The 16,122-nt window shown below is 42.6% G+C and overlaps 2 protein-coding genes across 5 annotated transcripts in view; one reads left to right on the top strand and one right to left on the bottom strand.

Moving 5' to 3' along the window:
• Positions 1–8,585, top strand: part of PPP1R17 (protein phosphatase 1 regulatory subunit 17) — a 39,487-nt gene extending 30,902 nt beyond the window's left edge. The window contains exon 7 of the mRNA XM_074945385.1: positions 7,043–8,585. The gene's annotated coding sequence lies outside the window, so the exon portion shown is untranslated. The remainder of the gene's footprint in view (positions 1–7,042) is intronic.
• Positions 5,342–16,122, bottom strand: part of PDE1C (phosphodiesterase 1C) — a 426,361-nt gene continuing 415,580 nt past the window's right edge. For 2 of the 4 annotated variants that reach the window (XM_074945378.1, XM_074945379.1), the window contains one exon: positions 5,342–5,534. In XM_074945378.1, the coding sequence (XP_074801479.1) occupies positions 5,365–5,534 (170 nt within the window). In that variant the 3' untranslated portion in view covers positions 5,342–5,364. The remainder of the gene's footprint in view (positions 5,535–16,122) is intronic. The other 2 variants (XM_074945382.1, XM_074945384.1) reach the window with 2 other exon arrangements.

Here is a 16,122-nt window from a genome sequence, read left to right as displayed (position 1 = left end):
ATCCATTGCCTTGCCAGAGGAAATGTCTCTGGTGATTAGAACAATGGATGAGTTCACAAATGAACCACAAATGGAAGAAAGAAAAGGAGGACTTGTGGCACCTTAAAGACTAACAAATTTATTTGAGCATAAGCTTTTGTGAGCTACAGCTCACTTCGTTGGATGCATGCAGTGGAAAATACAGTGGGGGGATTTTATATACACAGAACATGAAACAATGGGTGTTACCTGATCACTCAGGTAAACTGGTAGTAGCTTACCATACACACTGTAATGAGAGTGGTCAGGTAAGGTGAGCTATTACCAGCAGGAGAGGAAAAAAACCTTTTGTAGTGATAATCAAGGTGGGCCACTTCCAGCAGTTGACACTACAAAAGGGTTTTTTTCTCTCCTGCTGGTATTAGCTCACCTTACCTGATCACTCTCCTTACAGTGTGTATGGGAACACCCATTGTTTCATGTTCTGTGTACATAAAATCCCCCCACTGTATTTTCCACTGCATGCATCCGATGAAGTGAGCTGTAGCTCACGAAAGCTTATGCTCAAATAAATGTGTTTGTCTCTAAGGTACCACAAGTACTCCTTTTCTTTTTGCGGATACAGACTAACACGGCTGCTACTCTGAAACCTGTCAAATGGAAGAAAGGCTACATTTACAACTAAGAGTTGCAACAAATAATTCGATCAGGTCTAAATGGCATCAAAGTTTCCTGACTCAGAATTCCTGAGTGTGATATTTTATTCACCATTTCTATACTTGCAGCATCTTAGCAAAACGCAAAGTTCACTGCAATGCCAGGTCTCCCTTAAACAGTGTACGTCATTCTTAAACACATTGCTTGGAAAAATTCAATAGGTACACTAGATGGCAGTGTTGAATTGGTAGGGTGACAACATGTTCAGCCCGGAGGAGTTGGGCTGCCTTGAATTATTTGATTTAACTCTAGTAGTTTTTCCCCAAAAAACACTTTGCTCCAGTATCCAGTATGTACATGGTATAGTCCACACAAGCCTCAAAAGTTTTTAGAGGGCTAATATTAGCAGTACATCACTATATAAAGTTAGAGAATCACAACAATGGAAGCAATGAGGAGTCCAGTGGCACCTTGCAGACTAACAGATTTATTTGGGCATAAGCTTTCGTGGGTTAAAAACCCCACTTCTTCAGATGCATGGAGTGAAAATTACAGAAATATATATATTTATGCCTGTTTCTGTAATTTTCACTCCATGTATCTGAAGAAGTGGGGTTTTTAACCCACAAAAGCTTATGCCCAAATAAATCTGTTAGTCTGTAAGGTGTCACTGGACTCCTCGTTGTTTTTGTGGCTATAGACTAACACGGCTACCCCTGATACTCGGCAACAATAGAAGATTACCCTTATACATTTCTAAATTACATATTGTTCTATGAAGAGACAAGGTGGGTGAGGTAATATCTTTTACTGGACCATCTTGTTTTGGTAAAAGACAGGGTTTCAAGCTACATGGCATGCATCAAGAAAACTTCTCTTTCACCAACAGAAGTTGGTCCAATAAGAGATATGACCTCACCCACCTTGTCTCTCTAATATCCTGGAACCAGCACAGCTACACCATCACTGCAAGCAACATATTGTTAAATGGGGCATTTGGTGACATCACTCACTCTTAGATAAAGCAGTGTAGTCCAGTGAATACAACACTGGGCTGGGACTCGTGAGAGGTGGAATCTATTCCCTGGCCTGCTGGGTAACCTTGGGCAAGTCACTTTGCTTCTTTGTGCCTCATTTCCCCTTCCCCCCGTAAAAATAGGGATAATTACTTACCTCAGTTGTAAAATGCTTTAAGTCCTATAGATGAAAAATATATATGAGCTAATTATTGTTATAATTTGCAGGGGCTCTCAACCAAGAACCTCGGGTGGGTATTTACAATCTGTAGTCCTAAGTATAGGACAGAAGCCAAATCACTGGCCCCTTTTTCACACTAATAGTGCAATATCAAATATATATTTTGGGATAAACTGACAGTTTTTATTTATTCAGATTTGGTTACTGCACTTCCCTGCCCCCATCTAGACACATTAAAAGAGTTATTAAAAAACAAAATTAAGACATTTAAATCAGGCCCACAATCACCAATTATAAAAGGGGGGAAATCTCCTGTATCTTTTTGGCCCAAAATAACTCCCAGCCCAGCCTCCACCTCAGGCTGACCCCATCTACTTCCCCATCCCCAGAAAAAAGCTCAGGGGACTGGACTGTCTTCCAGAGGTGTGGGGAGTACCAGGGTGTGTTCGACTCACTGCTGGCGGGTACCTCCTTCTGGCCATTAGCTCTGCCCCGTTCACCACCCTCTTTCTTCTCTTGTACCATTGCACTCTCATCCCGCTCACAGTCCAGCAGCTTCGTGACTCAGCCCTTCGGCCAGATCACATTGTGATGTCCCCATCCAGGGGAAGTCTTTCAAAATCCTTCCACGCCAGCAGCGTCAAGCAGTCCTCATGCCCACTGCCCTGGCTATGTCAGTCCCGCAGTGCCTCAGGCAATCTTCCCAGTCACTGCCCCGAGCAATACCACTCTGCCATGGATGATGGTAGGGGAACCTAGGCCCATCCTCTACTCTGGGTTCCAGTCCAGGGACCTACAGCAAGCAGTTAAGGACTGGGACTTCACCAACCCTTCTGCTCTCTTCTCTGCACTATTTCCTACTAACCCCAGCCTTCAATCCCCCCTCTCTCTTAGGCCTCCTAGATAAACCCTTTCTCAGGGGATTCCAATCCCCCACTTCCGTCTTCTTTATCTCAGGCTTCCTTCGGTTGCCAGCCTCCTGGCTTTATAGAAGCCGTGCCTGTTCCCTCACAGGTGAGCTTTCTTTCAATCAGAAGCCTCCCCACAGCCTAAATCTCCCCCCTTTGCAGCTTAATTGGCTGATTGGGCCCACCTGGCCTAATTCAACTCTCTCAGCCCCAGTGTGGGGGAGCATATCCCATCACAGGGACAGAGAGGGGGGCCAGGAGAGCTTGAAAAGAGGATGGTGCTGGCTGGGGAATGGCCTGGGTAGGTGGAAGATGATGCACTAATTCAGCACATCCCCTTCGCAGCCTACAATGGCTGGGCTCCTATAGAGCACCCAATGGATTTTAAAGCAGTTCCCATCTGCCATAAATGCCAAGGGAGGTTAGGCAGCATCAGTCCAATATGCTTTCTCTTCAGGTAAATTCCCTTTCATCAGAAGGAGCCAGGCTGGTGCAGGAAATGTCTTGTGATAAGGATGATGGATTGGGACTTGGTAGAAGTAGATTCAATTCTTGGCTTTCCCATATACTTCCTGCGTGACTTCAGGCAAATCATTTCGTTTCCCTGTGCCTAATTCCCCATCCATATGAATGAGATGACCATACATCTCTACATTGCAGGAGGAGGATACATTGTGAGGCTACATCCATTTTGTCTGTGAAGTGCTCAGAGTCTACAGTGACACAATGTAAATAATAAAAAGGAAGTGCAAATTAAACTGAACCCAGGGGAATAGGAAAGTGTATCTGGCCCAGTAAATCTAAACTGGTGTCATTTGAATGCCAAGGGTGTAGACAGGTAGGGGAAAAGGTCTCAGAGAAAGTGTGGTAAGTCAAGGGCTGTTTGAGAGAAGGAAATGGTACAGACACAGAAAACTCATTTGGAATAATAATATATTGCTTTTCTCTACAACCCAGTCAGGTAAAACATTTCAGGGCACTTTATAAGCAATATATATAGTGAAAATATCTGCTCCTCATCAGGCCGAGAATTCCCAGATAAAAATCAGGTTTTCAACATTTTAGTAACAGAAGACTTCAAAATGTATACTACATTTCATGACATTTAGGTGGCTGGGGAGCACAGTAACTGGAGACTCTATCGGATAAGAATTCTGATAGTGTTTGAGGAAAATAGAACATAGAAACCAAATACATAGAGAGAAGACAAAGCCAATAGGATGGAGTTAATTGACAGGCAATGACATCAGTTGTGCAGCTGATGTGCTACTTAAGAGGAAGACAATAAAGTAATTGCAAGTAGGAGCAATATGCTGAGGTCGCCTATTTTGTGGCGCTCACTGACAGCAGCCATCTGTGAAATGCTACAGGACCTAGGATATTGCACAAAGAACTGCAAGGTAATTTCTAATGAAGAATTGCCATGCCTATAACGTTCCCCAGCAATTTTCCCCACAATACTCAGCCCTTATTATACTATCTATGTGGCACCACAATGTTATGCACATCAAATGTAGATGTTCTGATGTCAGGCAGACTTACACATCGGTAGCCAAATGGGACAAGAGCCGAGATGGGTAACTCTGCCATCACACCTGCATGCCTGTGGGACCAAAGAGACCTGTCACCTTGTGATGTTGACAATGGAACTTCACAATTTCATGTATTATTGAAATGGGGATAATGTCACAGCCCCAACCAATTAGTTTTCACTACCTAACATCATTTGTAGCAATGCCTTTCAGAGACAGCATTTCCAGGAATGAGAACTCTTAGAGCACTAAAGATGGATATGGTCCTGTTTAGTGCTCTTTACGGAGAGACTGAAGTTGAGTACATGTGTGATGAGACTGCGGCCCTCTCCTCTTCCTACCACTTTGCTTCTGTATTAGGTATTAGTTCTACCCAGCTTCTCTAAAACTAGGGGTTCCTTCCTCCATACAACGCTTTGGAGGAGTATGGCCTCCTAGATTTGGATTTCACTCTCCATATTGATCAATGGGCCAAAAGCCAGAAATGTCTATTAGTAGCTGAACAAAGCTTAATAAGCCTCATGCATTTTTATGTGATGTTATGCCTTCTTTTTTTCCCTCATGTGTGAAATTAGGGGGGAGGTGTTCATCTCCCATTCCTTGCACTTATGTGATTCTCAATCCTTATTGTAGTATAAATGTCAGGTGATTTTATTCACGACATGATCAGTTCAAAGCTAGGCTAGGCAGGACCTCACACATGATACTGGGTTCAATGCAGAAATTACTGAGTGAAGTTATATATGCCCTGTGTAATACAGAAGATCAGACTAGATGGTCAGAATGGTCTCTTAAAATCTCAGAATCTATATCATTCTTAATTTGATAGTAACTCTATGTATGCAGATTTACTTTTGAAAATTTAAAGTAACAGCCCAATATTTTAGCCCTGAATGTGAGAATATTCCAGCAATGAGGAAGGCTATTGAGAATGGTTCTACTGGAAACTTCCATGGAATTATTTGGCTAAATCATATACTTGCTTGCATCTTGGATTATTCCTCACTTGGTGCAGAATTAAAATGATCCATGATTATTACACAATGTCCTTCATCACCTTGCAAAGAGCAGTGTGAACTTCCTTTCTTCTCCTATTTTCTATTCCAGTTCTGAGAAATATGTTGAATCTTTTTCATCCTGCCTCTCTGATCGAGCAGCTTGTATCTCACCAGATGTTCCTCGGATTTCTTGTGAAAGGGTGGGAAGTGGGTTCCTGAGTGGTAACTGGGTCTCTTGAAATGGCACAGTTGAGGTTTGATGGCTAGAGGTTATAAAACAAAAACAAAGGTCACTGTCAAGGTTCCTTCCCCAGTCTGAACTCTAGGGTACAGATGTGGGGACCTGCATGAAAAACCCTCTAAGCTTATTTTTACCAGCTTAGGTTAAAACTTCCCCAAGGTACAAACTATTTTACCTTTTGTCCCTGGACTTTACTGCTGCCACCACCAAGTGTCTAACAAATATAACCAGGAAAGAGCCCACTTGGAAACGTCTTTCCCCCCAAAATCCCCCCAAGCCCTACACCCCCTTTCCTAGGGAAGGCTTCATAAAAATCCTCACCAATTTGCATAGGTGAACACAGACCCAAACCCTTGGATCTTAAGAACAATGAAAAAGCAATCAGGTTCTTAAAAGAAGAATTTTAATTGAAGAAAAAGTAAAAGAATCACCTCTGTAAAATCAGGATCATAAATACTTTACAGGGTAATCAGATTCAAAACATAGAGAATCCCTCTAGGCAAAACCTTAAGTTACAAAAAGACACAAAAACAGGAATATACATTCCATTCAGCACACCTTATTTTATCAGCCATTTAAACAAAACAGAATCTAACGCATGCCTAACTAGATTACTTATTAACTCTCTGCAGGAGTTCTGACCTGCTTTCCTGCTCTGGCTCCAGCAAAAGACACACACAGACAGAGAGACCCTTTGTTGACCCCCCCCCCGCCGCCTCCCTTTATATTTATGAAGGTGTTTACCCTTCCCTTTATATTTATGACAGTCACTCATTCACAAAGCTACTGTCAGATTGGTGGAGAACAACCCATGGATTTTGTTGTATCCCTGTCCACACCAACCAATACGTCTGTCTGTATAGAAGAAAGAGAAAACGTATTGTCAGATTAGTGAAAGGGGGCCTAAATGTAAAGATCAAGTCTGTATTTACCTACCTATCTAGGTATCTGAGCACCAGGTCTCCTTTCTAAATATACAGTAATTACTGTCACACTGAACCAAAGATGAGTTTGAGGCACTATGCTCGGATTCAGATCCAAACCTCCCCAGAATTCAGGGATGGTTGGATCTGGGATTTTCGGTCAGACTCATTAATGAGATAGTGGTCAGCTGTGAAATTCATGCCTGGATCCATACCTGTCTCTGAATCTTCTAAACTTTTAAATTGTGGGTGTTTGAATCCAGGGTTTGCTTTGCGTCCATTTTTACACACCTAACGCCAAGAATGAAGCATGAGATAACCAGCAATGGGTGTGATTTGGGTTTGGTTATCAAATGTAAATGAAGTGATCAGTGAAATAGTAGCATCAGATTAATATTCTATGGGAAATTATTACTTATAAGATCAAAGAAGCTAAAGAGATGCCCAAATGTGAACTACTTAACATTAATTTCTGATGCACACTTCGCTTTCTCATGTTAATAAATCCCAGGAGTAATAAAATGTACTATAAAATGTTCTAGTAAACAAAGTACTTCTTTTGTCCCATCTCCAATAATAAATATTCTGATTCTTTCCTGTTTTCCAGGAGACTGACAATCAAGGCAGGTAGAATTAAAGTCTGCAGTGTGTCCCCTCAGTGATTTACTGCTCTTCAAGAGGCATTCACTCCTCATATTCATTCCGTTTTCATTACTCAGCATTGACTCGGCCAAACTGTTGTTGGATTTGCCACTGCTCAGCATGGAGAAAAGTGTATTGCTAACTGGAATTTCTACCAGAGTCACTGCCAAAGGAGATGAGTTGGCTGATAAGTATATGGGGTATATCCAGAATACTGACAGGCTGTTTTTCATCCTAATTCAATAGCTGAGTAAAGGGAACATGATTTGTTCAATTTCCTTAATCATTATTGACTCCCACTATGCGGGGAGGAGGGCTACGTCAGAAGACTGGGAGTTACGACCTCTGGCTTCCATTCCCAACTTTGTCACTGACTTGACCTTGAGCAAGCCACTTACCCTTTCTAGGCTTTAGTTCCCCCATCTGTAAAACAGGGATCATCATAACTACTTAACTCAGAGTTTTTGAGAGGCTTAAATAATTATTGTTTGTAAAGGTGATTAGGTGAATGATGCTATATGAGTAGCATTATTGTTGTCTAGGCTTCATGCTTGTGAGCCGTGATCTTATAGTTTTTTGGGGGAAATAGGAAGCACCTCTAAGACAATATTATATGGCACATTGTTCCTGGTTTGGGATGCACATTCATCATTAATGAAAGGGCCTTTGTGAAAGCCAGTGCTGCTGTTTGGAAGCCCCATGCTGTGGAGTGGAGAAAATGTGCTACATGGAAGCTTCATCTGACAAAAAAAAAAGCCATGGTGTTAAATAAAAAGCTAAGAATAGTGCACAGAATCAGGGTGAAAACAAAATTTATTACATTCTGATTTTACTTAGTCATTTTTCTGAGCAGGGCAGTGTTCCATCTGTCCAGAAAGCAGAGCCGCCACTGACCAAACTTCCATATTGGGGAGAGGATATGGCCAGAATACACTGTGTGGGCCATAGGCAACTGAGCATAGAGTAGAGCAGCCCTATGTCTGCTCTAAAGTATGCTGAGAGTCACACTAGCCCCTGGATGGCCCAAGGGACAAGGAGTTGAAAATGGATTGCCTCACCCTCAGCTGCATGGCATGGATGATGGGCACAGCTGAGAATTGAAATCCGAATGTACATCTGCAGGGGGTGCACCATCGCAATACATGCAAACAAATGCAAAGGAAGTGAGGAAGACTAAACAAAAATTACTGCAGTTAACCAAGAGCCAGTGGAAATAGAGAGTGTTACGATTTCTCGTGTTCTCAGCTGATGCCCATGGCTATGACTGTAATAATTGAAAATGTCAAATCTATGCACTACTGAGATGAAAGCAATGCTGGGGCCATATTTACAAAAATAAATCCTGAGACCTAGTGAATAAAACTGGACTCTGATTATAATTCCCCCTGTTACTGATTCAGATAAAAAACAAGAACGTCATTCCCTGAGCCTGTAAGAATATTGTGTGTTTTTGAGCCTTGCATTGCTACTCTAGGGTCATGTAACGACTCATAACAAATATTCAACAAAGCTGAAAAAGTACAGAAGGGAAAAAAAAGCTATTCATGAAAAATCATTTGATTAAAAGCTGTGATCCTTTTATTTATTATTTATTTTTTAATCATTTGATTAAAAGCTGTGATCCTTTTATTCACTTCCATACATTCGTGAGAGTGAAATTTTGTTCACGAGAGAGAGAGTTGTGAATACTCTTGTGACTATGGAAGAGTTCACACAGCCATCTGGAAAAGGAAAATGTGCTTTGGGCAAATAAAGAAAAAAGTATGATTTATTTGAATTAATGTGGCATTCAGAAGTCCAAGCCGAGATCAGGGTTCCACTGTGCTAAACACTGTACATAAACATAACAAGAGACTGTCTCTTCTTTGAGTAGCGTATTATCTAAGCAGATAGAGTAAGAGTTGAAAAAATGAGGTATTAGTATCTCCATGAAGGATGGCACAAAAAGATTAAGGTCACACAAGAAGTCATGAGTAGAGCTGGGTATCAAACGTAGATCTTCAGTATCTCAGTTGACTGCTTTAACCATAAGGCCAACCTTCCTCTCTCGCATTAGCCGACAGCTCACATCTACAAACACAAATAGCAATGACTCAAAGCAATAGCTGCAGGAAACTGTTTGTGAACCATCTCTAAACAGAGATGTTTTTGCACAAACCATTTCTTGAATAATTTTGAAAAAAAAAAACACTTTGTGAGGGCCCGCTTGCAGATCATTCCAAACAAAAAGGAACTAAATTTATCAAACAAATTGTTTGCTGTGACCAGTTTGCCCAGATCTAATATGCATGTTCTATTTTCAGCATCACAGTCAGGGACTAGGATAAGTCACCACCTTTTACCTGGTTTTCAGTGGAATAGGGCTAAGAGTTCTGATACTTATCTATGTTCTCAAACCAGCGGTCATGAGTAGTGTATTGTGCAACTTTTCACCTACTTGCTTCTAAGTTTTTGGTACAAACCTGAAACTTCGGCCAGATACGCCTAAGAGTGACTGAGTTTTGAGCAAACCCGGGGTTCAGACTTTAGGGATACCGGGACAGCGTCTCAGGCAAATTTATAGTAAATCAGGTTTAGGTTGGAAACCATGTGAAAAAATAAAGGGGGAAATGTTGTTCATCTGAGCCACCTCCTGCCAAACCCACTCAACTTCAGATAGTTCTAGTAAAGAGGAATAGACTGAGCCACAAACTCTAGCAGAAGTTAGAGTGGGGAGATCACAGGATACTTATACAAACCACTCCTTATGAGTATCAATCATATCTAACCCTGTGCTAAATATGAGAGCTACAGGAGGGGTGATGTACAAACCTTGAGTCTGGTGTTTGCCATAGTTATTTCATTCATAAGTGAATCAACAAAATGGAGGAGAGTCCATTACTGCCACAAGTGCAGACTTTGGGCCGAGGCCTGAGAAGTGCTGAGCACCCATTACTCTCAGTGACGTGCCTCTTGCAGGATCACCGCCTTATCCAGCTAGAAGATTTCACTTTGGAAAAATTCCTATCAAAGCCATATATATAAATCTGCATATTTTCCAGAATGCTACATGGTAAAACCTTTGCTGAAATTTTATGGAAGTGACGAGAGTGCCTATATTTTAAAATTGGATATTCAGAGTAATGTATAATGTGGACGAAGCATGGGGGAGGTACGGGGGCAGGGAAATCTGACTTGCCATGAACTGAGAAGGTTTATTTCCGCTGTGATATGTCATCTTGCCACATTAGCATAATACCATATGAACTGGAGATTCAAACCAGGATAAGAGCATGATTCACACACTTATTTTATGTAACCCCTTGTAGGCTGTCTATTGAGATGCATGATATAAATGATATAAAGCAGTACAGAATGAACCAGCCAAAAATAATACAGAGTAAAAAAAAAATCTGACACAAGAATAAAACCAACAGACATCAAGCAAACCTCCCTGTTCTCAGAGAAATCAACTCTAAATAGAACGTAAAAGGTCAACAGATACAAATCATGTCAGGGGCAAAAAGCTGTCAAAACAAGGACTACTGAAATAAACAAGAATTGCCCAATTTCCTAAAGATGGCCAGTGAGAGAATCCAGTGGTGAGCCTCTTGAAGCAATTTCCACAACTAAAAACTCTTGACTAGGAAAGACTTCTCCTCCCATATTGAATCAGGGAACTTAGGGCCAGATCCAAAGCCCCTTAAAGACAGTGGGACTCTTCCCATTGAATTCAATGGCCATTGCATCAGACCCTTAGAGCAAACCAGCTCTGACACCAGTTAGTAACTGACAAGCAAGGACACACAACAAGAGGCATTCATTCAAGTACATAGGGCCTGATCCTGTGATGTACTGAGCACTTTCATGTCCCACTGAATTGAGAGCTCTTTTCACCAGGCATGAGGGGGCCCTTAAACTGTATTGCATGGTGCACTGGCAGCCAGTGTAGATGGCAGAAGGAAGCGTGTAAACCAGCCAACTCCTATTATAAAGAACAAGGCAGAAGCTGCATTCCACATTGGAGCCTTTGCATCAGCTTCAAAGGAGGCCTAATTAGAAGCACACAACAGTGACTTTATCTGGATACGGCATAAATGGATGACCATGGTGAGCAAAACAGGGAGAGTCTCCAGCTAAGGCAGAGAGGGCAATCATGCCTCTTGATCCTTTTACTGACATAGGCCTGCAAGTAAAAAGAGCAGGTAAGGTTTCCCTCCACAAGCTCTAATGGCGTTTTCTACTCCTTAACTAAACAGTCATGCACAAACTGGCAACAAGCTCTTCAGAACACGTCCCCTTTTCCACAAATATGACTTCACTCCTGCCTGGTTGAGCTTTACCCACCTGTGTGTCATCTAAATAAAAGTGAAGACATTTCTAAGTACTTTGCATCCCATTTGACAAAGCGTGGTTTTGACAGCGAATGTTTTGTAAGCCCTGATGTGATCAAGGATCAAGTAGGCAGGATTAGATTCTCTCCTCGGTACATGTGTGTAAGTCTTATTGGCATTCAACAAGACAAAAATATTGTGCATTGATGGTAATTGTGTGACGTGAAAGTGATGATTTAAAATAGCACAATAGACATGGGAAATGAGTCCTTATAGAAAATAATATAGTCAACATCAGGTGCTCAGATCCAGTGTTGATGGGTTTGATATAAGAACAGAATACAACAGTTTCATTAAAGCATTCACTGCTCGATAATTGATCATGGACATTCTGCATCTTAGCTTGAAATCTAGAAACGCAATACTGATACCAAGGTGAATTGTTGTACATCTTGATGGTATAAATCTGCATAGCTCCATTGACTTCCATGAAACTACACTGATTTACACCAGCTTAGGATCTGGCCTGCTTCAAAGAAAAGGACGCTATTACTAACAGCATGGTACTAAAGTTAGATGTAGTCACTTGTAATACTTCAAAATACTAAATATTATAACCACCAAAGCTCCTGAAAATGTTTGAAAATGAGCTGTTGGTGTTACAGAGTAATCCAGTCCCATAAGGAAAAAAGTCTTAGCTTCCAGTGGGACTGTTAAAATGACCTGGAGCAAATGTAACTGATCAACTGGGTGTTGAAAGGTTGTATTCGTTTTAAAATATTGAATGAATGTAAGGCCACTGCTGCAGCAGCTGACTCAATAGCCCACATTTACGACAGGAATTTCTGTTGTAACAGCAGTTTGGATTTTCACAGAAATACAGCAGGATCTTAAAGACCAGATTTCAGAGATGCTGAAAAATCTGAAATTGAAATTAGTGGGTTCAGAATCCCTGAAAATCAAACTCTTAATGTACTTAGGGTAAAAAAACAAACACCCCCCCCCCGCCCCCTTTTGTGAGACACGCAGCCTCCCACAGACAGAATCCTCCCTACAGTTCAGCTTTGGAAAGTACATGGATGGGCACTGGGTTATCACACTTCCATTCGAATGCACTTTCTCTTTTTATTGTTGTTATTTATAATGAGGCAAACACAGCCCAACATCTCTGCTGACATGGAGGTTCCCTGGCAGTGGAACTAGTGTGGTTCCCCTCTGGGGACAGGGTGAGACTGGAGTTACAAGATGTCCAGCTCCAGGACGGCACCATATACAACAGCGGAAAGGAGGCCCATGGGCTGGAGAAGGAGTGAGAATCAGAAGCTGCATGGCTCCTTACCTTGCGATGGAGTACACTGGTGTCACAGGAGGCCATCGGGCTGAAATAGCCCGTGCAGCACAGATGCAGAGCTGGATTTCATTCTTGACAGAAGTACTTTTTACAGATAATCAGCACACAATATGATACAACATACACGCTGTGCCTTTCAGAGGGGCCAGCGCAGTGGGAACATTTCTCCCTGGCGATGCCATCCCTGAGTGAACCATCCATGGCACATACACTTCCAGCATCCAGGAATCCCGCAATGGAGGAGAAGCACTTCAGCCAGCCCCCATGTTTATGTGATAACTTTCATCTTCAACTGCTATGCAGAATAGGCAAACAGAGCTCTAGTAACTGGGCTTTATGAAGGATGCAAGAATCTCACCTTCTGTGAGCAGTATAAGGTTATATAATTTCAAAGGTACATAACATGAACTAAACACAGACTATGTTCCATAAGTATAAGCCTTCATTAGTCCATTTTCATGGATGACTACTTGGGAAAGTTACAGATGCCGTCATTTTCTAAGCTGGTATTTAGCTGTTAAATGAAGTGAGAGCGTTCAGCAGCTTTTCTCTTACTTTCTCTTCCTTTGCCACTGAACGGGTCTCACGCAGTAATTAGAGCAGCACCTCAAGGACAGTGGAGGAGGAGAATCAAGATTGTTCATTCATTCAGAATATTGAAACGCTCAAGAAATGTTCCAACTTGGGGGAGGGGAGAGGAATTAGTCTCCAAGTAGTTTTAAAAACATCTATGTGTTTGTACAAAACCCTTCAGTAGAAAAACTCACGTGAGGGAAAGAGAAAAACAGCACCTCCCAAAACAGCATGAGGACTTTGCTGGGGTCACCAGTTCATCCAGGATTCAAACTGCTGTGGGCCTCAGTTGCTAGGTATGAGATTCCTGTATACAGCTCACTGGCTAATGTGTTACATTGCTCTCTATGCTCAGTCATGTGCTATCAGTCTGAGAGCTTGGCTCTTTAGCTCATGCTGTGGTGACAGAGGCTTTCAGCTCTGGAGGTCACCAGTTCAACCACTGGTGCATCAGCCACGAGGGTGGATATCACACATGTACTCCCCCAGGACCAATATGTCCCCACACAGGGTGTGTGCACCCCTGGCCGTATCCCAAAACACACAATTTGAGGTGCTGGGCGCTACTAGCTGCTACCACCGTCTTTCTGCATTCAACAGAGGGGTTTTGGCTGCCAGCTGAACAGAGCAGCTTCCAGGGAATGGTCCTTGAGTCTTCTCCTCTTCTCAGAGAAGTAGCCACAATTTGGCCCACTATTTGTAAAGTGGAAATTGGCAAAACTGGTTGGAAAATATGTTTTGTTTCCAAGCCTCTGAAAATGTATAACAGCAATGAACCCAAGAAATACAACTGGTAATTTATTAACCGTATCTCTTTCTTTCCCTTGTGTGTCTATCTATCCTGCCATCCATTTCTAAGGTTCTTACAATCTATGGGACGAAGGCCCAGATTTTAACAATTATTTAGTGGATGCAATGCTCAACTGATCTAGGAACGTACGTTTCTTTTTGAAAAGACCTAAGCCTAAATACCTTTAAAAATCTGGGCCTGAGCATTGAAAGTTATAGGTAAGCTACAAAATCAAAAAACCCCAAAGCATAAAACTTCATTTCCTGTTCGGTGCAGGAAAACTGAGGGGAAAAAATAACATTGACAAGTCATTCTTCCTACTAGAAAGTTACACAGAATAATCACCAACCTGCGCTCCTACCTTTACCCTGAAGGTGAGTTCTGTAATACATCAAATGCTTAAAGGAGTTTTCTCCATCTCTATAGCAACATGAATTCATCAGAGCCAATTAACAATGATTTTTCTTCTGCCTAGGTTTTGCCTCTATCCTAACGAAGATCTTTTTAAAATCTACAGTCCTGGAGAAGATGTGAAATATGTGAAAGTATGTTTGGGAAGGATTGTAGGGAGGAGGGGGAAAGAGTCAACCTTAAAATGACTGTTCAGTACCCCAGTGTGCTTCACAAAACAGCCAGTAGTTCTAGCCATGAAGCAGAAGAAATGTCCCTTTGACAAAGGGATGTTGTACTCAAATAATAGACACCTAATTATTACCAATATTATGCTGCTGCTATATACAGCACTGTATGCAGGGTTAGATATTGTTGACCTCTCCTGGGAAGCTCACAAACTAAGTCACATCAATAGAAGTGAAAATACAACCTTTGGGGTCTACCAGTGGACTCGTGCTTCCTGGCTATTTAAATTGTAAGCTCCCTAGGGCATGAACAATATCATTCTCTGTGCATAGAACAGATGTTAGCACACAGTTGCTGTGATGGGGCGCCTGCCCCACAATGGCGCCAAGAAGGTTAAAACCAGCCTAGGGAGGCTGGGCGGCAGGTAGCCAAAGGAGTGGCTGCAGGGGAAACAGTCAATTAGGGCGGCAGCTGGACCAGCCAATCAGGGCCCAGCCGGCCCATATAAAAGGAAGCTGAAGACCAGAGCAAGTTGGTTTGCTGCAGGGAGCCCGAGGGAGAAGACTGGCTTCCAAGAGGGCTACAGAGAGACCAGCACCTGGGGAAGGGCAGGTGCTAGCAGGGACTGGGGGAGCTAGGGAGAGCTCCTGACGGGCTGCCAGGACTCACAGGCTTGAGGCCCTGGGAAGAGGACAAAGGAGCTGGAGGCAGGAGTAGAAGGAACTGAGGCTGCAGGGAAGTGGCCCGGGAATAGAGACAGTCAGCTGGAAGGAAGAGGCAGCAGGAAGCTTCTGTTTGCAGGGTTCCTGGGCCGGGAGTAGTGGGTGGACCTTCCCTGCTCTCTCCCCCCCCACCCCGCCACTAACCGCTGAAGGTGTGGCCCAGCTGTGGACTGCTAAGCCGCTGTGAGGGGTGGCTGGACTCTTATTGAAGGAGTCTCCCGGAAGAGGGAGAAACTGGATGGTGACACGGCTGGAGGGCTGTACCACGAAGCAGATGCCGAGAGAAAGGAGACTTAATGGGTTTGCAGGTGGAGATGAGGACAGGAGAGCCACCACCGTCTGAGGGCATGCCTACTGGGACTGAGTTAATTCCCAAAACGCCCAACAGCAAGTGCCAGTGTGGTGAGTGACCCCCATGACAGATGCTTAGGAAAAAACACAACTAACTACAGCTTCCCATTGTTTTTCAATAGACTGTATGTAATGTCTAAGTGGTACTGCATTGCTACACAGCAGCAGTTTAGGGAGTCTGTGGATTTCTTCAAGTGAATAGAAACTTTTCTATATAGGCCAGTAAAGAGCATATCTTGTCCTCTCTATTTTATCTTTTAGATGGTAAGGTCTTCAGAACAGACTGTCTTCACGTTGGATCTTATCCAGCCCAGAGTAGATTGCTGGCACTTAATAAGGAATAGTAATAAAGCCACCTTTTTTATT

Source organism: Natator depressus, chromosome 2, assembly GCF_965152275.1.
Source record: "Natator depressus isolate rNatDep1 chromosome 2, rNatDep2.hap1, whole genome shotgun sequence".
Lineage (NCBI taxonomy): Eukaryota > Metazoa > Chordata > Testudines > Cheloniidae > Natator > Natator depressus.
Note: the sequence above shows the minus strand (reverse complement) of the source record. Positions and strands in the feature narration are given on the sequence as shown.